Source organism: Notamacropus eugenii, chromosome 6 (genome assembly GCF_028372415.1).
Source record: "Notamacropus eugenii isolate mMacEug1 chromosome 6, mMacEug1.pri_v2, whole genome shotgun sequence".
Taxonomy (NCBI): domain Eukaryota; kingdom Metazoa; phylum Chordata; class Mammalia; order Diprotodontia; family Macropodidae; genus Notamacropus; species Notamacropus eugenii.
The window spans coordinates 387,408,501-387,433,171 of record NC_092877.1 but is presented as its reverse complement, the minus strand read 5'-3'; the positions used below and the strand labels follow the sequence as shown (position 1 = coordinate 387,433,171).

General features: G+C 53.1%; 1 protein-coding gene across 2 annotated transcripts; it reads left to right on the top strand.

Annotated features, from left to right (window-relative positions):
* Positions 1-1,124: 1,124 nt before the first annotated feature.
* Positions 1,125-24,671, top strand: P2RX1 (purinergic receptor P2X 1). Of its 2 annotated transcripts, XM_072618963.1 has the most exons (13): positions 1,125-1,402; positions 9,489-9,636; positions 10,660-10,731; positions 12,090-12,159; positions 12,526-12,622; positions 15,019-15,099; positions 15,622-15,763; positions 18,603-18,733; positions 19,095-19,185; positions 19,899-19,964; positions 21,759-21,863; positions 22,455-22,530; positions 23,690-24,671. In XM_072618963.1, exons 1-12 carry the CDS (start codon positions 1,266-1,268, stop codon positions 22,518-22,520), a joined length of 1,206 nt encoding a protein of 401 aa, XP_072475064.1. In that variant the 5' UTR covers positions 1,125-1,265; the 3' UTR covers positions 22,521-22,530; positions 23,690-24,671. The 2 variants fall into 2 exon arrangements, with proteins under 2 accessions (XP_072475064.1, XP_072475065.1); XM_072618964.1 differs by lacking the exon at positions 10,660-10,731 and having other exon boundaries at positions 1,146-1,402.

Genomic DNA, 24,671 nt, shown 5'->3' with positions numbered 1-24,671 from the left:
AACATAGGGAAGCTGCAGCCCTGCAGAGATGTCGGGAGGGTGTAGGATGGTGGGAGGAGCCTCCCAACTAGTCCTGGCTCCCAAGGAGCACAGCCAGAGCGTTTGGCCTTCCTTTCCTTGTCAGTAAGGGGAATGGGCCATCTCTGAGCCCAAACATTGCCACTGGGTCTGAACCACCTGAACCTGACTTCATGAGTAGCTAAGTGTCTTGGCCAACACCTCCTCCCTCCTCCCTGCCGCCTGGCTTCAGGGTCACATGGAGAATAAGGGCATGGGAGGCCACTGAGGAGAGTACAGGGCTCACCCAAGTGGGGGTCTTCCCTGGGTCCCTGGTTGGTAGAATAGTGTGGAGAATGCTGGCAGGGCCTGGCTGGGTAGCCCACAGGCCAAGAGTCTGTCTGCCTGCTGTCCTTGAGATTGGGGCCTGGGTCATCCTCTATCCATGCCTTTGTCATGGTGGCTGAGGTACTCACAGGTGGGGCAAGTGCCAAGGTTGTAGCCATAAGGGAGATGCCAACCTGGGTATGACATACCACCAGAGATTATCTGTGGCTAGGCCTGAAGGGGTGGCAGCAAATGGGCACCAGACTGATGCCCAGAGGCTTTGTGCCAGCCCATTGTAGGTGAGGTAAGACCTACAGAGATGATTATCCCCATTTTATAGATGAAGAAACTAAGGCCCAGACAGTGGAAGGATCTGTTCAAGGTCACATCACATGGGCAAGCCTTGTGCTGGTCCATCTGATAACCTGGTCCGTTGGCATTGGACCAGGGCTCAGGAAGCTTCCCCACTTGCTTTCTGAGTTAAATCTGCAGCCCTGAGTCCTGATGGAGGACAGGCAGAGCCCAGGGTTGGGCAGTAGCTCCCAGGGGAGGAGCTGGTGCTGGGCTCTGCCAGGCCCAATCCACTGATGGCTGGCTGGCCTTGGGCTCTTGGGCCTCTGCCCCCCAGATGTTCCTATTCTTGGGACAGGCTTATCTGGCCCCAGCTGCAGAGCCCACTGACCTTTTCCTGTGTCTGACAGCCCAAGCTTCCGGTTGCCAAGAGGCCCCAGCTGTTTGGGTAGGGCCTGGGAGGCCCCTCTATCAACCACCCCCACAGGCTCCACCCTTGTGCCTATAGATGGAAATGTATTTGTCCGACAAACTGACAAAGCCACAGGCTGTCTCCACTCGTCCCTCAGTCCTGGCCTGGGCAAGGAGAGAACACAAGCTGGCACAGGGTCCCCCCAGGCTCCCTCGGGCTGGGCCCTTGCCAAGTCAACATGCAGGGCCGGATTGGGGCCAAGCTGTCGGCTTTCTTCTATGAATATGACACCCCCCGCATGGTGCTGGTGCGTAACAAGAAGGTGGGGGTCATCTTCCGCCTCATCCAGCTGGTGGTCCTCATCTATGTTGTAGGGTAAGGAGCAGGGGCCCTGGGTCCTCCTTACCCCTGCTCCCCCAGACCAGAGGGCATGATCTGCTCCTGGGCACCATCCCTCCACAGAGGGGATCTCACAGAGCAGTGCTTTCCCTCTGCCCCCAGCTGGCAGTAGCTCTGTTCTCAGAGAGTGACCCTAGGATGGCAGAGCTGGAAAGGACCTAGACCCTGGGTTGCCTGGTCTAGCTCCCTCATGGTACAAACTGAGGAAGGCTGGACTCTAGCCACCACTCCAAGCCTCCTGCTTGATGAAGGGTCCCTTCTATCTAGCACAGGGCTTCCTTCACCCCTCAGACCTTTAGAGTCTTCAGTTTAAAGCATTGCTGTGGGTCTGTTATTGGCTGAGCCCAGAAGTGGGGGGTGCTCATGGAGCTCTTTGTCTATCTGGGCCTTCTCTCTCCTGGTCCTGAGCAGGAGAGGAGGAAGCAGATGGCAGGGGAGCTGTGGCTGTTTCATGTTTAGCCTAAAACTTCCTGGTGGGGAGGTATGAGAGCAGGGTCGGGCCTTCTTCGTCAAGAGGGGAAGTTAGCAAAGTTTGGCTCAGATGGCTGGCCCCCTTTCTGTGTCTCTCATCCCTGCCTATCAGGTGCTAGCTGTTCGCACTGTCTGCCATCTGTGTTACCTGGTAGCTAAGGGGTGAGCAAAGGTGACAAATGAGGCATGTACTCTCTCCCTGGGCTGGGCTGGACTGCCTCTGACTAGGTTTGGCCCTTGGGACCCAAATGACTAGTCAGTTTAACTCACTTAGCAGTTGTTAGACTGAGAGGACAGGCTGTAGTGACAGCTGACATTTGGATGGGGCTTTCCATGAACTCCTGGGATTCTCTCAACAACCTGGTATGTGTAAGTGTGAGTGCAGGTGTGGGTATGTATAGGTGTGTGCGTAGATGTGCGTGAGTGTGTAGGGGTATGTATGATTGTGGCTGTGGGTGTAGCTATGTATAGGGTGTGTAGATAGACCTAATATGCGCTTAGTAAGCGCCTACTCTGTGCCTAGTCCTTTAAAAGCATCACCTTGCTGGGAGCTGGCTGAGTGACTGATTTTATTCACTCTCTAGACATGAAAATGTGTGGTTAGCAATGAGGTTAGGCCATGTGGCCACCGTTGCCCAGGGGACACTGAGGCTCCTTCTGCAGCCTGGAGCTCTTTAGAGCCTGAGAGCTGATGCAGGGTCCCTCAGCCAGGAGGTTTCCAGGGCAAGATTTGCACTCAGGTCTTCCTCTCAGGGCTCCACATTGCTCTAGGTTGCAGAGTGGGGATGCCTGCATTGGTAGAGAGTGTACCTTCCCCTGGGAGTTTCTGATACCGATGGAAACCGCAGGCCAGTCCTGGCCAGTCCCTATCTCTATCACAGTAAGGACCAACCAACCAATATGTTGGATTTGGGGGTTAGAGCTGACTCTCTTCTGGGTCCAGACAAGGAAGGGCCGGCACCTTTGAGCTCCGCTCCCATGGCTCCTGCTCTTACCACCTCAGGCTGGTCATTGGCTATCTCCAGCTAGAGCAGTGACCCTAGGGGTGGGTTTCTTAACTTAAGTTTTAAGGAGAGAGGAGTCTCTCCCTGCTGGTCATGCAGAGTGTATGCCCACAGGTGTGAGAATGTGTGCCTACAGGTGAGCGAGTGTGAGTAGGGATGGAGACCCCCATCTGCCTTGTTGGATCTAGACTTCTTTCAGTGTGAGGAAAGAGAATGGCCATGGCAAAACCTTGGGCTGGGAGCTCAAAGGCCTGGCTCTTGTCCAGGCTCAACCAGGGACTTGCTGCATCATCATGGGAAAGTCACTGGACCTCTGTGGGTCTCAGTTTCCTCATGTTTAGGGGAGGCTGACAACAAAATCCTGATGCCAAGTACTAGCCAAGCAAGGCTGCATGAGGTGCGTAGGGCACAGGGGCAGCAACCAGAACCTGCCCCGGTCTCCAGGACAGGGACCTCCATGTCTCCAGGTCAGACTGTCACTGGTACTGAGGAGCTTCGGACCCAGGGTTATCAGCCATGGGGGCCCTCTGCTTTAAACCTTTGAAGAAGGCTAGGATGGAGCCTGGGGGAGGGATGGGGCCAGGAGCAGCAAGAAACAAGTAAAAAAGATGGGGGGGAAGGGAAACCCCCCCCTAGACTAATGTCCATTCCTTAGCACATCGTCCCTACAACATGGCCTGGGGTCCTTGCCCCAGTCTGATCGTCCCTCTCTAGTCTGTCCCCATCCTTCTTAAACTGGACCAGAGGTGATTGTCCAGAGGGGTGTGATGGGGTAGAGGAGAGCAGGAGGTCCCAGGAGTGGCTGCCCCCTTTCTGCCAGCCCCCCAGCCCCCTCTGCCTTTGCCTCAGGCTCCTCTCTCCAGTCTGGCAGCAGCCCCCTGCCTCTCTGATCTCAGCAGCACAACAGGGACGTCACAGCTCTACGCAGATGGCAGCAACTTGCTGGCACCTCATAGAGAAATAACTCAAGGCCTGGGAGCCTGCAGCTTAACTCCTTCCCTGCTGCCCCCCCAGCCAAGTCAAAGAGAAGAGCAGGGCTGGGGGCACCTTGGCTCTACTTCCCCGGCCCCTTCACTGTTCAGAGGAGCAACGGGAACAAATTTCTTCAAGGTCCCACAGACTGGAACTCCTGGTTCCCTCTCCTTCTATTGTCTTGCCTGCTATCACTACCCCTTTTTCCTTCTTGTCTCTGGAGGCTCTGGGGAGGGTAGAGTTAAAGAGCTGATTGGCTCGTGCTGCTCTGGTTCTTCAGCCTCAGGCAGCATCAGCCCCAGACCCACTCATAACTCCTTGTCTTCATTTGCACCAAGCCCCACCTGCCTGACAAACACCCCCTAGGGATTAATTCTCCTGGACTTTCCCTGTACCTGGAGGATCCAGTTCACATGACCCCTCCTCCAGGAAGCCTCCCCAGGTCCCTCAGTCCCTGCTAGTCCCTTTCTCCCATGAGCTTTCCCAGAGCTTGGTGTCTGGAGCACACAACTGAAAATCATGCCCCTCATTTGTTGATTCGTGAGGTGTGAGTCCTACGCCCAATAAGTGGAGAGAGGAGAGAATCAGGGGCAACACATGGATGTTCTCCTCTCACACTAGCTGTGTGAGTTCATCTTGTTCAGCCTGGGTTGTTTCTAACCATAAGGGGAAGCCTCTGAAGGTATTTAATCACCAGGACCTTCCAAGGTTAAGTCTTTCTCTCTGCTTCAATCCATCCTCCACTCAACTGTCAAAGTGACTTTCCTAAAATGCAGGTCTGTCATCCAAAAAAAAGGGAAAAGGACCTATTTGTACAAAAATATTTATAGCAGTTCTTTTTGTGGTGGTCAAGAACTGGAAATTGTGGGGATGCCCATCCATTGGGGAATGGCTGAACAAATTGTGGTACATGAATATAATGGAGTGCTACTGTGCTGTAAGAAATAACTTAGGGGATGGTTTCAGAAAAAACTGGGATGACTTACATGGACTGATGCAAAGTGAAGAGAACAGAACCAGGGAACATTGTACAGAGTAGCAGCAACACTGTATGATGATCAGCTGTGAATGACTTAGCTCTTCTCAGTAACACAATGAGCCAAGATAATCTCAAAGGACTCACATGAAGCAGACTATCCACCTCCAGAGAAAGAACTGGTATTGACTGAATGCAGACTGAAACTTGCTGTTTTTCACTTTCTTTTTTTCTTTTATTTGAGTCTTCTTGTACAAAATGACTAATATGAAAATGTTTTCTATAACTGCACGTATATAACTTATATTTGATTACTTATCATATCAGGGAGAGAGGGGGAAAGGGAGGAATAGAATTTGGAACTCAACACTTGAAATCAAAAATGTGAAAAAGTTGGAAAAAAATAAAATGCAGGTCTACCCATGTCCCCTTCTCTTGTCCCCACACTCAATAAATGTCAATAGCTCCCTATTGCCTCCAAGAACAAATACAAAATCCTTTATTTGACTTTTAAAGCCCTTCATATTCCTTTTGATTCCTTTTCAGTAATCACCAAAGACCTAGCATATCTAACTTTTATAAAATTCTACTCAGATCCTCAATAGCATTCTTGTTTTTCCTTTTCTGTTAGACTTGTCTAAGTCAGAAAGGGATCTTAAGGTTCCCAAATTTATTGGTGATTTCTGTTATCTTTTTCTTCCCATAATTTGATTCTTTTAAATATTTAAATACCATGCTGTCTTGAAAACATACACACTTATTAATTATAAAGTATTGATATTATCCATCATATACAGTGCCTTTAGGTATCATGTGGTTTCCCTACTTATCTTATCTTTTTAAAAATTATGCCCATTTTTACCATTGCCTTATTTGAGATCATGATTTCCAACCTTACTTTTAAAAATTCACCTATGGAAGAATACATTTGGCTCCATCCCCAAGTTCTAACTTTGTGTGAATCTTCATTTAAGATGTGTTTCTTATTGCGTTCTGCTTTCCAGTCCGTTCTGCTACCCTCCTCTATTTTGTAGGTGAATTTATCCTGTTGACATTCATTGTTATGATTGTGAATCATATTGTTCCTTACATCCTAACCTCTCATAATTTTCCTTTTCTTTTCCTCCCCCTCTCTTCTTTACAAAGAAAGTCAGGAAAGAAAAGAAACAGTCAACACTGATAGTATTGAATTGAATCGATTCCCCTCCACTTTCCCTCCTCTCTTCACCCAGCCCAGACCTTGATCACTGTTTCTCATGCTTTCTTTCCTATGGATCTCCCTTTTATGACCCACCCTCTAAAGCTGAGGTTTGTCTTGTTTGAAACCATTACTCCCCCAACTCTACCCTTCTTAAAACACTCCTTCACTGTCCTTGTCTGTTTCCCCATTGAATTTAATGCATCTCCACACCCAGATGCGCTGCGTGTGCAGTCAGCCATCCTTTTCTGGTTCAGAGAAGAGTAAAGTTTATGAGATACTTCCTCTCCCTATAGCATCCTCCATATGTGTATGCTTCCTGATGTACCTCAAATATGACAGAGTTCTTCCCCTTTTTCCTAAAATTTTCTCTAGTTTCCCCTTTCCCCTCTCTTTATTTTTCTCCTAAAGGCAAACAAAATGGAACAAAACTATCCCTACATCTCTTTTTAACTCTCTCAGTGACCCTTGAAGACAGTGGGATTCTGAAGGAACACATTCTTCTCCTTCTATTGGAATGTGAGCCCTTGGTCATCATTCAGTTATTCAAATGGATTTATTCCAATTGTTCAAATATATTTTCCTTTCTAGGTTTCTCTGGTCTCCTGTGTTTACATTTCAAAGAGTCTGCCCAACTCTTATCTTTTTATCCTGAGGACTTGAAAGTCCTCAATTCTATTAAAAGTCACTCCCCACTCCTCCTCAGCACCATAGGAATATAACTCAGTTTCACAGGGGAAGTTATTCCTGGCCACAAAACTTCTTCCCTTTGTCTTTTGGGATATCATATTCCAAGATTTCTTCTCCCTTATGGTGTTTGCAACATAGTTTGTGCGATCCGGATTCTGCTTCCTTATGTGCTTCAAGTCCTTTCTGCCTCCTTGCAATATCTTTTTAAAATTTTCCCTGTAAGCTCTGGATTTTGGCTGGCATTCCTGAGAGTTTTGATTTTGGTGCTTCTTGGAAGAGATGGCTTGTAGATTCTTTCTATTTTCACTTTGTCCTCTGGTTCTAGAAGAAAGGGACATTTTTCTTTTATGATTTCTGGGACTGTGGTGTCCAGATGTTTTGTTTGGTCATGGTCTTTAGGGATTCTGACGATTCTTCAATTCTCTCTTCTAAGCTTGTTTTCCATATAGGTTGGTTTTGATGGTAGATACCATCCCTCGCTCTTCAGCTTTGTTCTAATATTTCTTGTCTCGTTGAATCATCAAATTGTTTCATTCTGTTTTTCAGGGAGTTCCCTACTTGGGTCAAATTTTCTATCTTCTGTTCTAAGCTAATTATTCTCCTTCCAATTTTTTCCTCAACAGCTCTAATTTAAAAAAAAAATTTTGCTTTATTTTTTCCACCCATGGGAGTCTTCATGTCTAAGCCATTCTCTCTCTCTCTCTCTCTCTCTCTCTCTCTCTCTCTCTCTCTCTCTCTCCCTCCCCCTCCTCTCTCTCTGTCTCTCTGTCTGTCTCTCTCTCTCTTCCCCCCCTCTCCACCCTCTCTCTCCCCCAACTTGAACTTGTTTTAGAGCTCTGCTTTCCTGAATTTACCTTTGGGGTTTCTCTTCACCCATAGTATTTCTTCATTGTCTGAGTTCCTGGATTAGGACCTTGTGCCAGGCCCAAGCCCATCTCCACTGCACTGTAGGATGGAGTCCTCATCCCTTCCCCGTGCTGTCTCCTCTGTGAGTCAGATGCCCCTGATGCTGCCCTGGCCCAGTTCTAGAGGGGATAATTGGAATCTAGTCCTCCCCTTTGCCACAGTCCCTGTTTTTTGCCTCTGCCCAGAGATAGCCAGATCTGGGAGCTGTCCTCAGCCTTGTCTCTGCCTCCTTCCCTTACACAGTCACCGGCCCAGAGGTGGCTGCGTTCCCTGGTGAAGCCTTGGTCACATCTGTCTCAGATCTCTTGGAGGGCCCTGATCTACTTTCTCCCCCAATTTTCAAACATTTTTAAAGTTTTAAGTTCCAAATTCTATCCCTCCCTCCCTTCCCCCCTCCCCAAGATGGCAAGCCATCACATAGAGGCTCTACAGGTGCAAGGAGCACCCCCTCCCCCAAGTACAGTGACTGAGGAGATGGTTCTGACTTTGCTGTGACTCTAACAGGCCAGTCCTGAAATCCTACTGGCTTCAGGCTCCCCTGACTTGAACTCAAGCTGGTTTAGGTCCAGAGCAATGTCAGATGTATTGACTGGGAAGCAATAACAACGTGCTGGGACTGGAAGCAGCAGGCAGCTGGAGAGGAGAGAGGCAGTGAGCAGAGATTATGGGGCAGGGCAGGGAGATCTGAGAGCTGTCAGCACAGAGATGGCCCTTGGGTGCACAGGAGCTGAGGAGGACAGAGAGGGGAGAGCAGGGAGCCTAGGACCCTGAGGGTCACTCGTGGGCAGAGGACGTGGTCTGGAGGAGGAGGAGCAGTCGGAGAGGGAGGAGGAGAGCCAAGAGAAAGTGGGAGTCATGTAGACGTGATTTACGCATCTTGTGTAGTGCCAGGCAGAGCAGTACATGTTCAGTAAATACTTGGTAGGCTGAGCTGGGGGCCCGGATGACGATGTCAGACTCTGGTCACCTGGGCTCCCCTAGTGCCTGGTCTTCTGCACCTCCCTACCCCCCATTCCAGTCTCATCTCTGGCTCCAGATCTCACCCAACTGAGCCAGCGGTCCATCCGAAGAGAGCTGGGGGGGCTGGGGTACAGATGCTGTGACGGCCCCAGGTGATTGGAGGCTCAGAGGAATGATGCTAACATGACAACACGAGCATTCAAAGGTTTGCAAAGCACTCGTTCATAAACGATCTCATTTGATGCTCACAACAGTCCTGTAGGTGCGATTGTTATCCACACTTTACACAGGAGAAAACCGAGGCAGGCAGAGGTCTGGTGATTTGCCCAGGGTGCGTTTCTAGTGACTCAAACAGGATTTGAACGCAAGTCCTTCTACCTCCAAGGCAAATGCTCTAACCATTTAGTTTCATGAAGGAGAAGGAGATAAGCACCTACTATGTTCCAGGCCTGTGCTAAGTGCTTTATTACCTCACCTGGTCCTCACAATAGCCACGGGAGGTAGGTGCTGCTATCACCACAGGTGATGGGGCTTGCCAGGGTCTGACTCTTGGGAACCCCTTTGAGGGTTTTCTTGGCAGAAACGCTGGATTGGTTTGCCATTTCCTTCTCCAGCTCATTTTACAGATGAGGAAACTGAGGCAAAGGATGAAATGACCTTCCCACGGTCACACAGCTAGGAAGTGTCTGGGGCTGGATTCAAACTGGGACCTTTCTGACTCTGGCCTGCTCTCTCTGCTGTGCCCCTAGTCTGCCTGGCTGCCCTCTCAGGACGTCTTTTCTCCTGCGAGGATGCATGTTCTGAAAGGGTGGTGCCCAGCACGCTGGGCTCTGGGTGGTCTTCCTGGCACTCGCATGACCCCCACGGACTCGTTCCCATCCCCAGGTGGGTCTTTCTCTTCGAGAAGGGCTACCAGACCTCCGATGGTCTCATCAGCTCCGTGTCAGTGAAACTCAAGGGTCTGGCAGTGACCAACATCTCTGGCCTGGGCCTCCAGGTCTGGGACGTGGCTGATTACGTGATCCCAGCACAGGTGAGTGAAAACGTCCGTAGCAGGCTGGGGGCCAGGCTGGCACTTCCCATGGGCGTGTTCCTGCCAGTCCTGAGTCTGGGTGGGTGGGGAACCCTCTGAAGAAGGAGGATGGGAGGGGCCGGTTTATTCTTTGCCAACAAAGTCCCAGCACCAAGTGCAGACCTGAGGTCAGTCAGCCCCGCCCCCTCCTAACTCTGGCCACACCCTGGGTGATGCTCTCACCACCACTCCACTCCCTGAGTACCAGCCTGTACTCCCCAGCCTCACCCCTGACTCTGGGACTCGGTCGGGGACCAGTGGAAGGGAAGGAGGAGATGTGGTTGTGCCCCCTTCTGAGGCCAGAGAGCAGAAGCCCCCCTCCCAATCCCCCAAGTCCTGACCTCCCTTCTCCCTCAACCACCCCACTTCAGCCCCAGCTGGCCTGCTGGTTGCCCTCATGACAGGGGCCCCCATGGCCTGAGCCAGCTCTGGCCTGTTCCAGAATGGACTGCTGAGGGCTGGCCAAGAGAGCCGGCAGCCCCCTCCTTCCTCCCTGGCTTCCCTCCATCTCCGTGCTGCCCAGCTGCCCCCTCTTCCCTTGGGAGCTCCCCTCCTCTAAGGCTGGGAATTTTTCTTGACTTGAATGCCAAGAGACCTTGTGCCAGCTCTAGCCTCGGGCTACCACCTGGCTGCCTGCTCCCTGCCCATCGCCCTGGGGTAAAGGGGAGAGGTCTGTGGACCCCTGGAGTATAAGCAGCAGCTGAGGCCTGGGCTCACCTGGGAGGGAAAAGTGAAGGGACACAGGTGGAAGGAGGGGCAATCCTTTTCTTCAGCAAGTCCTCCCCCACCCCTCAAAGGCTCCACCTCCCCAAATCCTCCTGGCCCATTAGGTCTCTCTCCTCCCTGTGGAAGGAATTTGGGTTCTAGGCATTAACAGCCGACTGTGGGACCCAGAACCCCCTCCCCGAGCCGCTGGCTTCTATGGGAGATGGCAGAGCAGCAGCTCAGGTACCCCAACCCCCAACTGCCTTTTCTTGCTCCTAGGGGGACAGCTCTTTCGTGGTGATAACCAACCTCATTGTGACGCCCAGGCAGGTTCAAGGGCGCTGTGCTGATGTAAGGACCCTCAGGAGGAGTGTGGGCTCCTCTGGGCCCCCAAGGCTGTCCAGCCATGGCCTGTACACTGACCCCCAGTGGTGCGGGGAAAGGAGACCCACAGCTGGCTGCAAATTCTCCAGCTTGAGAAGCTTGAATTCAAGTGTGCAGATGCCCTAGAGGGGTGGGGCAGAAACCCCATTTTACCTGGGCCCCTGGGACTCTTAGGGGACAGGAAGCCTGACTCAACCAAGTCCACAGATAATGCAAACCTCACTAGCCCACAGACAACCCCCCCTCCCCCACCCCGCTCTGCCTTTTTGGGCTGTGGGGGAGGGCTCTGCCCCTTCCTTACTACAGTGGAACATTAGGCAGCTAGGTGTTGCAGGGGATAGAGCACCAGTGCAGGAGTCAGGAGGACGAGTTCAAATCTCACCTCAGACACTTGACACTCACTAGCTGTGTGATCTTGGGCAAGTCACTTAACCCCAATTGCCTCATCCTGGATCATCTCCAGTCATCCTGATGAATATCTGGTCACTGCATTCAGATGGCTCTGGAGGAGAAGTGAGGCTGGTGACCTGCACAGCCCTCCCTCCCTCAAAACAGTCAAGTGCAAGTCATGTCATCATTTCTTTGATGGCATGGTCTTCTTCGGCAAGGAAGGATGAAGACACACACACAGTGGGACACTGGGTCAGTCAGGCTCAGCAGAACCAAGGAGTGTTGGGAGATTTTCTCTAAGGTCTCTCTGCACCTACCATTCTGGGGCTCTCCTCTAGGAGTTAGAATGCTGGCCCTGGAGTCAAGAAGACCTGAGTTCAAATCCTGTCTTAGACACTTCCTGGCTGTGTGACCCTGAGTGAACCACTTAATTTTCATCAACCTTAGTTTCCCTGTCTGTAAAATGGGGGTGCTTATAATAGCACCTACTTTACAGGGCCGTTGGAGGCTTAAGTAGATAGGACAGGCTTTGGGGTAGGTAGAGCTATGATTACAAGTTCCTCTCTGTTTGGGAGTGGGGGAGAAGCTGGGAGAGTGGCCAGTGTGCTCCCAAACCCCCAGAACCTTCCAGGAAGCCTTGGGATTTCTCTACCTCAGGGCATCTGGTCAGAATATCTTTAGGGTGGCCTGGGGTGTGCCCCTGGGGACCACAGACTTTAGGCTGGGAGGACCCTCAGGAGTGCTGGGGCCAGAGACCCCTGGACACTGTATCTGCAAGGTATTCAATCTTGAATACCTGTAGGGATGGGGAGTTCATTCCCTTCAGGTGCAGTCTATTCCCCTCTAGGACAGTTCTTAGGAATGACCCCCAGAGGAGCCTGGGGGAGCAGAGGGAGGATTCCTCCCCTAACATGGGCACTTCTTGCTGCTTTCAGAATCCAGATGGAGGAATTTGTCAAGAGGATAGCAGTTGCCCAGAAGGGAAACCGAAACGAAAGGGCCACGGTAAGAGGGGTCCCCTGTTCACCCTGCCCACCAGACCTGGCCCAAATGCTGCTGAGGCTTCATGGTCACGGTGGATCCTGCTTTGGCCAGCTCTTCCAGTGTGTCAGGGACCATCCAGCCTGGTCCTCAGAGCATGCAGGCCCTTGAGTGGGCAATGCCCATTATAGGTCAGCTCAAACCCCATGGTTGCCCCCCGCCCTCCTCCTTCCCTGCCTGGTATTCCCATTGATTAAGTACTTGGGACCAAGCCCTGCCTGCACCTAATTTCCTGGGTGAGGGGGAGAGTTTGAGGAGGGCATGGGACCCCATTATCTCTAACTGTTCATCATGAGACCCTCAGGACATCCCCTTCCTCCTTTGCTGCAGGCATCCGGACAGGCAAGTGTGTGGATTTTAACAGCACGGTCAAGACCTGTGAAATCCTCGGCTGGTGCCCCGTTGAGGTGGATGATCACATTCCAAAGTAAGGACCTTCAACAAATGTGGAGATGGGGGGGACGGGGCAGGAGGGCACACAGTGGGGGAAGGGAAGGTCTTCTTTTTCTTTAGGATTTAGATCCTCTCCCAAAGTACCCCTTGACCCCACCTCACTTATTTCAGGAGCCAGATCAATAACAAGAGAAGTCCAGGGTTTTGAGAGGAGTCAGGGGATCTGAGTTCAAATTCTGCTGACTTTTGGTGGAATGGTTGGCCTTGTTCTAAAGGAGCCACAAAGTGTGATGACCCTCTGCCTGTCACAACGCTGCAAACGCCACTGTGATAGTTTGATTTCTTTGACCAGTCTAGAGCCCTTTTTGAGTTTCCCTTTTAAAAAGAAAGGAAAGAAGGGAGGGAGGGAGGAAAGAAGAAGGAAACATTTATTGTACCTACTGTGCGCCAGGCACTGTGCGGAGCTCTTTACAGTTTTATCTCTTTGGATCTTCACAATAGTACTGGGGGGTGGGTGCTATTCTCACCCCCATTTTACAGTCGAAGAAATCGAGGTAGGCAGCAGTTCAGTGATTCACTCAGGGTAGAGCAGCCACTGGAAAGCCTCAGGTCAGCCTAGCTGAGCTATGGCAGGTTATAGAAGAGAAAAGAGACAAATGGGGGAGTTGGGGGGAGGTGGGAGGAGGACTGCGAGTTGGCCAAGATGGGCAGGCTGGGAGCCGGCCACAGGAGGAGGACTGGGCTGGCTGGTGCCTGCCAGCTCTGTAAGCCTGTTTTGATCTGGGACATAGAAGGGAAGAGAGTCCCAAAGGGAGGTGGAGTCCCAGAAGACGCATCTTGCTGTCTTTGCTCTTTTCTTCTTGGGATGGGTCTGGTGGGTGTGGGGTGTCTTCGTGCACTCATTCATTCACTCCCTTACTTACTCGTCTCCACTTACAAAGCACCTGTACTGTGTGAAGCGCTAAACCCAATGCTGGGAATATGCATTCCAAAATGAAACTGGACCAAGCTTCGGACTCCTCCCTGCCAGTTTCTTCCCCTGTAAAAACTGGGAGTGGAATTAGAGTCGAAATTTAGGTCACCTAGGAGGCTGAGGCCTCAAGGACAGGAGGGGGCGGGCCCGCTCACCCTGGCCCTCTGGTACCTTCCCACCCTCCTTAACGACTCAATTAGCTTCAGCTGGAACCTCAGCCCGGACTTCGGGGCAGTCCCCCCCAGAGCTGGGTGGGGTGGGGTGGAGAGTTCAATGTTGAGGGGGTGGTGCGGTCAGAGAGGGCGGCTGGGACCGGACCAGTGCAGAGGCTAGTGCTGGTCCCATCTAGAGGGGAGCTGGGCTGATCCAAAGTGAGGCCAGGTGAGGGAGTACCCTGTGGGATGCTGACTGGGATCCCAGTGTAGAGAGGACAGGAATGGGATGAGGGGTCAAGCAGAGGCAAAACCCAGCAGGGGGAGGCAAGTCCAGAGTAGGTGCCCAAGTGCTCTGGATTGGAGGCCGAGGGTTCCGTGGGGAAGGCCCAGCACACAGGTGGGGGTGGCTGTCACACCCTGCCCCCATCCCCTGGCAGGGCTCGGGCGGAATCTAAAGGACACATTTCAAAACAATTGGAGAGGCAGCCTGGAGGACCAGGGTTTGAACAGAACCAGAACCAGCTGCGTCCTCCTAAGCCAGTCACTCGACTCGCCATGCCTCAGTTTCCTCATCTGTAAAACGGGGAGCTCTAAAGCCGCTTCCAGCGCTCCTGCAAACATTCAGAAGGAGCGCTTTACGGAGGTTCATGGCCAGGGAGTGACTTGCTTCATCCCAGCTTATCCTCAGGGAGGCTGCTGGCCTCCAATCACAGAGAGTCCTCCCTGTCACTTGCCTCCCTTCTTGGGATGGATCGAAGGCGGATCACAACCAGTGCAGACAGCTCCACAAGGAGAGTGGCTGAGAAAAGGGGTGCACTGGAGGACGATGGCATGAGGCTGCTGGGGTCCGGGAAGAGTTTTCTAAGCTAGAGGAGACCTGGCCCCGCTGGGAAGGGGCCTCTGTTTCCTCATCTGTAAAATGAGCCAGAGAAGGAAACGGCAAACACCTCCACTGTTTCTGCCAAGAAAACCCCCAAAGGGATCACCAAGAGTCAGACACAACTAGAAACTTCTGAACAGCAGATGCCTGGCACTGTCCCAAGCAGCTGTGTGCTTTGCCCCCTTGGACGCTTCTTTGGCGATCTCTGATCCTCAGCATTTTTCTCTGTAAAATGGGGACATGAATACTACATTCCCTCCCTCAGCTGTGGGTGAGGATCTGAGAAGCGAACTTAGGTTGGGAGTGCTTTAAAAGCATTGGGACGGTGTGTCTGTACCTTAGAGAAGAGGAGGGGGTGGAGAGGGAGGGGGGTGAGCCCCAATGACCCACAGGGAGCTGAAGGTCGCATGGGTCTCTTTCAGCCCAGCCCTCCTGAGGGAGGCAGAGACCTTCACCCTCTTCATCAAGAACAGTGTCAGTTTTCCCCGATTCAAAGTAAACAGGTAAATGTCTTCCCCACCAAGGACAAAGCAGCGCGTTTTCTCTGGGCTGGAGATGGGCTGCCTCCCACCCTGTGCCCTCCCCCACCCACGGAGCTGAGTGGGACTGACAGGACTGGGGCTAGTGGGTGGGTCCGGGGTCTGAGTGCCACCTTTGACATTTTGAGAGGGGCTCGGAGGCTGGCTGGGGATGCCTCCAGTGTTCTCCACGCAGACTAGGACTCCAGAAGAAAGGAGCCTGCTCCCACTGAGTCAGGGAGTGAGCAGCTCCAGAGTGGAGGGCTGGGTAGCCCAGGGAGGGCTCCTAGTAACTCTTTGTCCTTCAATTCTCCTTCAATGATGTTGGGGAAGATGCCTCCCCCCCCCCCCCCCCCCCCCACCAAGGCCGCTAGGCCTCTGGCACCAAGGACACTGCAGGGAGGGGGGCAGCAGGGGAAAGAACCTACTCTCTCCAGAGAGCTTCTCATCCCCATCCTCTGCCTCCCTCTGTTCCCTGGCCCAGGGCACTGTCTTTTCTTCCTGCAGACGAAACCTGGTAGAAACAATAGACAAGCAGTACATGAAGAGCTGTGTATACCACAAGAGCAGGGACCCCCTCTGCCCTATCTTTGAGCTGGGTTCCATTGTGAGCTACTCGGGCCAGAATTTCAGCACCTTGGCTGTGAAGGTACAGAGGGGTGTGTGTGTGTGTGTGTGTGTGTGTGTGTGTGTGTGTGTGTGTGTGTGTTAGGCAGAGACAGAGAGACAGAGAGACAGAGACAAAGACAGAGACAAAGAGACAGACAGAGAGTAACAGAGACAGAAACAGACAGACAGACATAGAGACAGGGAGAGACGGAGACAGAGAGAGAAAGGGAGAGAGAGAGAGACAGAGAGAGTCCCCCTTTCCTGCAAGCTGGTTCTCTCTCCCTCCTCTGAGTCCAGTGGTGGCCCCCATTCTCAGCTGAGTAGACCTGCTGGGCCCCATCAGGAACCCTTTCATGTAGGAGGCTCGTCCCCAAGCCAGACCCTGATTGGGGAGTCCCATCCCTGGCCAGCTTCTGAGGGAAGGTGGAATCCAATCCAATCCCAGACCCTTCCCTTCTGGGGCCTTCTTCAGTTTCCTCATTTGGAAAACAAGGGAGTGGGACAGAATTAGGGAAGCACAGTGTGGCAGAGCCATAGCCCCACCAAAGGGCCAGGATGGATGTCCAAGCCTCCCTTGGCTCCAGATTGCAGGGTCCCTGGGTCAGGGGCCCTTATTCTCCCTCTCATTCTCTTAATCTAGCTGAGCACAGGGCTAGGCACGCTGCTTGGGCCAGAAAAACTGGTAAGTGCCTAGAGAATGCTTACAGCCCCCAGGGGAAACCCAGACTTTTCAGGAAGCCCCCAAAGCCCTCTCTGGTGCTTCCCAAGCTCTGCCCACGAGCTTTCTATAACCTGACCGTGGGGGCTCTGGATCGGGGAGCTCAAGGGTGAGAGAGACCAAGAGCCTCTAGCCAGGCTGTAAAGATGGTGCCTGCAGAGGACCCCTCCCCCTCTCCTCCACCAGGGCCGACTTGGATAGCCAAACCTTCATTCAGCAGCCGAAGCAGCTGCCAAACCCTCAGGACAAAGGGCTGCCTTCTCCCACCCACCTCCGCATGGCCTGTGGCTCTCCTGGCTCAAAGTCGAGGGCCAGGTCTGGGGGTCCTGGACTCATGGGTGTTCTCCACGAATGTGACAGCAAGAGCTATAGGCCCACTGTCTTCCCTCCTCCTCCCTTCCTCCTCCCAGCCTAGGCTCTTGTCTCTTTTACAGAAAGAGTCTCAGCCTCTGGGTCTTTCTCTCTCTGGTCTCCCCCTCTCTCTCTCTCCCTCCCTCCCTCCCTCCCTCCCTCCCTCCCTCCCTCCCTCTCTCTCTCTCTCTCTCTCTCTCTCTCTCTCTCTCTCTCTCTCTCTCTCTCTCTCTCTCTCTCTCTCTTTCTCAGCTCTGTCTGTTTCTGACTCGGGGTCTTTGCCTCTCCTCTTTCTGGCCTCTCTGCCTCTCTCTCTCTCTCTCTCTCTCTCTTTCTCATCTCTCTCTCTGTTTCTGACTCGGGGTCTTTGCCTCTCTCTTTTTCCCATCTCTCCATCTCTCTCTCTCTCTCTCTCTCTCTCTCTCTCTCTCTCTCTCTCTCTCTCTCTCTCTCTCAGCTCTGTCTGTTTCTGCCTCTGGGTCTTTGCCTCTCTCTTTTTCCCATCTCTCCATCTCTCTCTCTCTCTCTCTTTCTCATCTCTCTCTCTGTTTCTGACTCGGGGTCTTTGCCTCTCTCTTTTTCTCATCTCTCCATATCTCTCTCTCTCTGTCTCTGTCTGTCTGTCTCTGTCTCTGTCTGTCTGTCTCTCTCTCTCTTTCTCATCTCTCTCTGTTTCTGACTCGGGGTCTTTGCCTCTCTCTTTTTCCCATCTCTCCATATCTCTCTCTCTCTCTCTCTCTGTCTGTCTGTCTCTGTCTCTGTCTGTCTGTCTCTCTCTCTCTTTCTCATCTCTCTCTCTGTTTCTGACTCGGGGTCTTTGCCTCTCTCTTTTTCTCATCTCTCCATATCTCTCTGTCTCTGTCTGTCTGTCTCTGTCTCTGTCTGTCTGTCTCTCTCTCTCTTTCTCATCTCTCTCTGTTTCTGACTCGGGGTCTTTGCCTCTCTCTTTTTCCCATCTCTCCATATCTCTCTCTCTCTCTCTCTGTCTGTCTGTCTCTGTCTCTGTCTGTCTGTCTCTCTCTCTCTTTCTCATCTCTCTCTCTGTTTCTGACTCGGGGTCTTTGCCTCTCTCTTTTTCTCATCTCTCCATATCTCTCTGTCTCTGTCTGTCTGTCTCTGTCTCTGTCTGTCTGTCTCTCTCTCTCTTTCTCATCTCTCTCTGTTTCTGACTCGGGGTCTTTGCCTCTCCTCTTTCTGGCCTCTCTGCCTCTCTCTATTTCTTGCTAGGTGCACGGTAGCCATGCTGACCCAGCGTCACTGACCATTGCGTTATGTCTATGCTGTAGAAAACAGGCAGTAAAGGAAAGAAGACAGTCCCAAACTGCCTTGGGCAGCTTGGTGGTCTGGCTGTCAAGGAGGGTGGGTGAAAAGCAGGAAGTTTTTGGGGGGCAGGAGGGAGGGGAAGGCTGGCCTGGCAGGGGGAGAAGGGGCAGGAAGGGAAAGGCTGGGGGTTACCCATCTCCTCCCTCCAACCCAACCAACATGTATCAGGTGCCTACTGTGCACCAGGCCCTGTGGTAAGCACTGGGGGTATAATGAATAAAGTGAAGGACTGTCCTGACATTGAGAGACACAGAAAAGGAGACCAGGGGGTGTGGGAGGAGGCTGGGGGGACCCAGTGTCTTGCTCCATGGGGCTAAACCCAGCTGGGGCATCAGGTACAAGATGGGTGATCTGAGAGCCCAACTCCTGCATGGGAGGAGTTTGGTCCTTCAGCCCCTCCCTTTCGCCTCTGTCTGGAACATGGTGCCCACTCAGGGTTCTAGACCAAGTCAGGAGGCCTTCCAAAGTCTTCTGCTTTCCCCAACAGGGAGGAGTGGTTGGTATCACCATTGACTGGAACTGTGACCTGGACTGGGCCGTGCGGCATTGCAAACCTGTCTACGAGTTCCACAGCCTGTATAATGAAGAAAATAACCTCTCCCCAGGCTTTAACTTTAGGTAGAGGTCCCAGCGGGATGGGGTTGGGCAGGGGGCACTGGCCCTGAGTAGGGCAAGCAGCCGCCCTCGCATCTGTAGAGCCCTGGAGAGGTTCATACTCAGGCTGTCTGCAAGACTAGGGGCAAGTCATGTCAGGTGATCCTCAAGTGCCCCCTGGGATGCTGGATTCTGGAAGTGGGGAGCCCAGTGCCCCCCTGGACATTGTCTGGTGAACGGATGTAAAAATGCCCTGCAAAGAGGAGAACGTGATCAAGAAATGGGGAGGTGTTTTTCTGATCTGCCCTTTGACCCAAGGAGAAGGGGTGGGGGCATCTCTGAGGCCCAGAACGTTACAAGTCTGGCCCTCTCCTTCCCCTCCCAGGTTTGCCCGCTACTACATGGAGAATGGGACCCACTACCGGCACCTGTTCAAGGTGTTTGGCATCCGCTTTGACATCCTGGTAGATGGCCAGGTGAGTCTGTTAGGGATGGTGCCCAGAGAGGTGGCCCAGGGCAGTGGCCCTCCTGCCTTGGTCTCAGGGAAGGGGGTGTTCCATGGAGTTCAGGAGGAGTTCTCCCTCCCTGAAGGGGAGGGAGAGGTAGAGACTGGAGGGGCCACCCCAGAGCTCAGAGTGAAAGCCTCAAGCCCAGTGAGGGACCGGGCTTCTGACCTATGATTGCTGGGGAAGTAAGGGCCATTGGAACATGAATTTGGAGTCTGAGTCCACAGATGGGTTCTCATCTAAGCCCTCCCATTTTATAGAGGTGGAAACTGAGGCCCCCACTGGAGTCATGGAGAGTAAGCCGCAGAGGCAGTATTCTGGTCCAGGTCCACCTCCCACAGGGCTGACCTATGCCATCCCTTCTTCCCCCAAACTCCTGTTCATAGGCCCATGGCATTGGGGTCCACAGGGACTGGTCCCAAGGGCATTGGGAGCCCAGCTTCCCAGGAAAGAGAACTGGAACTATCCATCTGCCTCCAAGGTCACTGGCGCTATCCAAGGCACCAGTTCCATTAGGAACATTTTTATATATGATATTTGACACGGAATCAAGGACCTGTCATTTACTCCCTGTGTGACCTTGAGCAGGTCTCTCGACTTCCTCTGCTTTGCACATGCCAGACTAAGTATCTCCAAACCTGTCATCCAGGGGTCTTTTTCTCACCTTTGTCTCTTCTCCACAGGCAGGCAAATTTGACATCATCCCCACGATGACAACCATTGGGTCTGGGATCGGAATCTTTGGGGTGGTGAGTGTAGGTGGCAGTGGGGGGAGGGGAGGAAGAGCCACATGACCCCCCCTCATTAACCAGGAAGTGGTGCTTCAGTCACATGTACCCAGACTTAAGTGAATTGGGTCAGTTGGAAAGGCTCTCAAGGGTAAGGACCATGTCTGTGTCCTCTTGAGCTGCGCTCCTGGCTGGACACGAGGAGGTGGAAACTCACTAGATGGATAGCACCCCTTGTTCCTGGGCAATCCTGACCTCTTGCTTGGGGTCCATAATGCTCCCCACATAATAGGCTTGGTCAGGGCTACTCACTGAGGGAAGCATGATGATTAGAGAGGGCATTGTCCTGCCCTCAATGAGCTCCTGGTCAACCAAGGCATACAAGATGGCTGTGGGTATTAGACAAGTCTGGACCAAGGGCTTCATGGGCCTCAAGGGAGAAAGTTGTCGCTAACCTGGGGGATCGGGGCAGGTTTCCTGGAAGAGGTGACCTTTGAACTGGGAAGGCCCAAGGATGTAAAGGAACTTACTTAGAGCTGGAGGCTTCCTCTTGGAAGCCTATGAAGGGTCCAACACCCCTCCCCTACATCTATGTTCTGCCCTGGTAGGACTCTAGAGGAAGGGCCAGGGGTAATATAGAGGGACAAAGGCTGTGGGCTGTGCTGGGTGAGGACCGAATAGAGGAGCTCGGCATGAAATGCAGACTCAAGCCCATTCTAGTGGTCATCTGCTATCTAAAGGGCAGCATCCTTGTGGGGAGAAGGGAACAGCCCAAGGGCCCAGACCCAGGAACCGCAATTTGGGAGAAGCAGCAGAATGCAGCCCAGTCTCAAGGTGAGAGCAAGCTTCCTGGTTGGAGAGCTGCCTCTGGAAGGGGTGAGCTCCCCATCTGTGGAGGGCTGCAAGCAGAAGCTGACCAGATGCAGCTGGGAGGCTACAGAAGTCTGTAAACCCCTGAGGATCTCTTCCAGTTTAGAGCGGATGGCCTTCCAGGAAGGTCTGCATAATACAGGATAGGATAGGGTCCTCAGAGAGCGTGGCCAGACCTGGAGAAGGAGAAAGCTGCTGAGGGGGCAGTGCCCTGGCACAAGGGGATGGGGATGGGGAGGGCTGGCAGAGGGCACCAGCAGCACTCTGGGGGCAGAAGGGCAGCAGTTGTTTATGTGGGCTCCCCCCTATAAAACAGGGCCTAGGTTAAGCGTTGGAGGCTCAAGATTAGGGGCACAGTCAGCTTCCAGAGCCAGACCAGGAGAATTTGGGCTGGATCTTCCTCACCTCGAGAGCCTGAGTAAATAGATGTAAGCAAAACCTTCCATGGAGCGAAGAGGAGGACCACCAGCTGGCTCCTGAGGGGCTGGCTGGCCCTGAGTCTTGCGGCCCTTTGACTGGAGTCAGAAAGCCTTTCTCTGCCCAAAAAAGGCCTCTCACGAGGCGCCTTCCCTGCTCAGCCTGATGTGTGCCAGCTGTGTGACCAGAGCGAGTCCACTGACCCCCAGAGCTTTGGTTTCCTCATCTGTAAAATGGGAATGAGTGTCAGCGGCTGTCCAGACCACTTTCCACACAGCAGCCAAGGAGATCCTTCAAGGCACAGCTCTACCCAGTCCCACCCCTACTCCTGACTTATCAGTGGCTCTCCCTCATCTGGGGAAGGAAAGGTGGGAGGTGGAATGAAGGGAGCTCAGGGCTGAGAACCACACAGACAGCTGGGAAGCTGGGCAAAGAGTCAGCCTCTGGGCCTTTGGCCCGCCCCTTGCTCCCAGTGCTCAAGACTGTCATAGCCACTGATGTCAGTGCTCTTCTGTGCCCACCTCCCAGGCCACTGTGCTCTGTGACCTGTTGCTGCTACACATCCTGCCCAAACGCCACTACTACCAGCAGAAGAAATTCAAGTATGCTGAGGCCGACATGGGTCAGGGGCCTGTGAGTACCCCCCTGCCACACTGCCCCAGCTCCCAGCCCTTGGCCTGGAGTCCATGCTGCTCCTCTGGACATGTGCGCACATGCATGTATGTGTGTGTGCACATGCATGGACACACATCATGCACCAGTGCACCATATACAATGCACACACGTATGCATGCACATGTGTGCATAGTCATGAGTCTGTGCACACACATGCAGTGCACACATGTGCAGCACAGAACGCGCATATGCACACACACAATTGTGTGCATATACACATGCATGTGTGCATGCACATGCATAGTACACGATGCGTGTGCACACGTATGCACATATGCGTACATACACATGCCAGAGATGAGGCAGGGGAACCTCTAAGGGAAGGTGGGGACACTCTCTGAGGTACCCCCCACCCCTGATGTCCACGCTATCCCCCAAGGAGGAGACCTCCTCTTTCCTGCCCCCCCCCATGCCTTGTACCTGTGTGCTGTACCTTCCTTTCCCTCCTGCTGCCCCTGCCCCCGCACTTCCTGTCCTGTGCCAGGGCACTGCAGGGGGGGGGGGGAGGAGGGACCTCATTCTGAGGGGCTCATTTCTTCCATATTCCAGACAAGGAACAATGAAGACAAGTCCAGCTCCACCATGGTCCTGCAGGAGAGTCTGAAGATGCCTTGAAGGGTGGAAGGTGCCTGGGACAGGGAAGGGAGCAGGCTTGGGCAGTTTTCCTGTCTAGCTCAGGGACACCTCCTCTGAGGAGTTTTCCCTGATGTGATGCCCCCAGTGGTCTTGGGGAGGGGTGTCAACACTTTTGGGGGGCAGGGGCTCTTGGCTGCAGGGTCTCTGAGCCCTCCCTTCATCCTTATCCTTTCCTTCCTGGAGAAGGAAAAGAATTGGCCCAGGGTCTTGAGAGTGAGTTTATGGCACCCAAGATACTGAGCTGGAAGGACCTTGGTAGCCATGAAGTCCAACCCTTTCATTTTACAAAGAAGGAAACTGAGGCAGGTAGAGGCTGAACGACTCGTCCAGGTGGCATAGCTAAGAAGTTGTTGTCAGAGTTTGAACTCAGGTCCTCCTGACTTCAGGTCTACCCTCTGAGCCACTCTCTCCATATTAACCGGAACCCACCTGGCTTCTCAGGTTCCTCGTTATCATCCAGGGTTGCCCTCTTCCCTGTGACTTTGGGGCCTGGGTCCCAAAGTGTTGATTCAGCGGAGCCCCTACACAGTGCTCTTGGGACCTCTCCATCCGCAGGAGGCCTCAGCCAGAAACCCTTGGCCAGAGGATCAGGCTAGAGTGGCTGCTGCTGTGTGTGTGTGTGTGTGTGTGTGTGTGTGTGTGTGTGTGTGTGTGTGTGTGTGAGAAAGAGAGAGAGAGAGAGAGGCAGACAGGCAGGCAGAGACAGAGAGACAGAGAGACAGAGATAGAGGCAGAAAGTGACCAGGGCCTGGCTGCCCAGGGAGGATAGAGCTGTCCTCTGTGTGGGGGTGGGAGGTGGGCTGAGCTCTCTATGGCAGGTTGGGGAGACCCCTAAGCTAGGAATTTCTGTCCTCCTTAGACTCTGGCTTCCCAGAGTAGACCAAGGGCTGCCCATCCTACCCAGGGCTGCTAAGGGCCATCATCCAGGTGATACTGCCCCTCTTTGCCTGCTGGGTATGGGCCCCTTCCAAGCTCACATGGATGGTCCATGAGCCCCTGAACACCCCTCATATCCCTGCTGACAAGGAAAGGTGGCAGCCAGGCTTGGCCCAGGACAGCTGAGTGTGGAGGGGAATGGCTGGCCAGAGCACCCCCCTTCGCCCCCGCATCCTTTCCCCCACCATAACCATCTCCTCTTCTCTTTCCAGGATCTCTCTTCTCATCCCTCCATCTCCTGATCCAACCTTGTCAGTCCTGCCAGAATATCTGGATCCCACTGCCTGCTGACTTTAGCCATACTTTGTAATGGGGCTGAGAAAGACCCTGTTCTCTGTCTTCTTTCACACAGGAGATGAACATGCCAGCTGGGCCATGGGCCCCCACATGTGCTCGCACTCCTACCATTATCACCACGAACACTCCCCTAGACTCCGTCTCTCACATAACCCAGGATTCACAAACACCTGTGCCCACCCCGGTACACACATACACAAACACACACAGGCACGCAGTAATGCATGCACACTCACAAACGCACACACACACCATACACTCACACTCGCATGCATACACACATTCTTATACTACACATACCCTTGTCCATGCTCACCCACAGATCAGGCCTGCACAGAGATGCCCTTGCATACTCAGCCCCCTGTGTGTGTTGGAGTGTCCATGAAGACACATCCCCATGCCTCCAACCCTGTGTCCCCTATGGGGCAGAAGCTGGGTTGCACTGCAAGGCTGGTCTTCCCTCAAACATTCACTGAACTGTCCCCATCCCCACCCTCTCTGAGCTGTGCCTATCTGTGTGATGGACTCCCTTCAAAAACCTGGAAAGTTCAGGAGAGACTCCGTTTCCTTCCTTCCCAGAGGTTTGGATGTCTGAATAGACAGATATGGACAGAGATGCAGCCTGGCTGGTCTGTGCCACTCAAGGGGCCTGGTGGCTGGAAGGCTTGCCCCGGGACCCCTACCCACAGCTTCAGCATTGAATTGAGAAGAGGTGGGAACTGTCAAATGCTTCTCCTGGGCCTGGTGCAGAGACAGGGTGTCAAGCAAAGGCAGCCCCTGGGCTCCAGCTGGCCCCAGTCCTGTGCTCCAGTCAATGAGATTCCAGGGGCAGGAGATGGAACGACTGTCTGAGTTGGACTGTGGTATTGTTGTAATAAACAACCGCTAGTTTGGTTA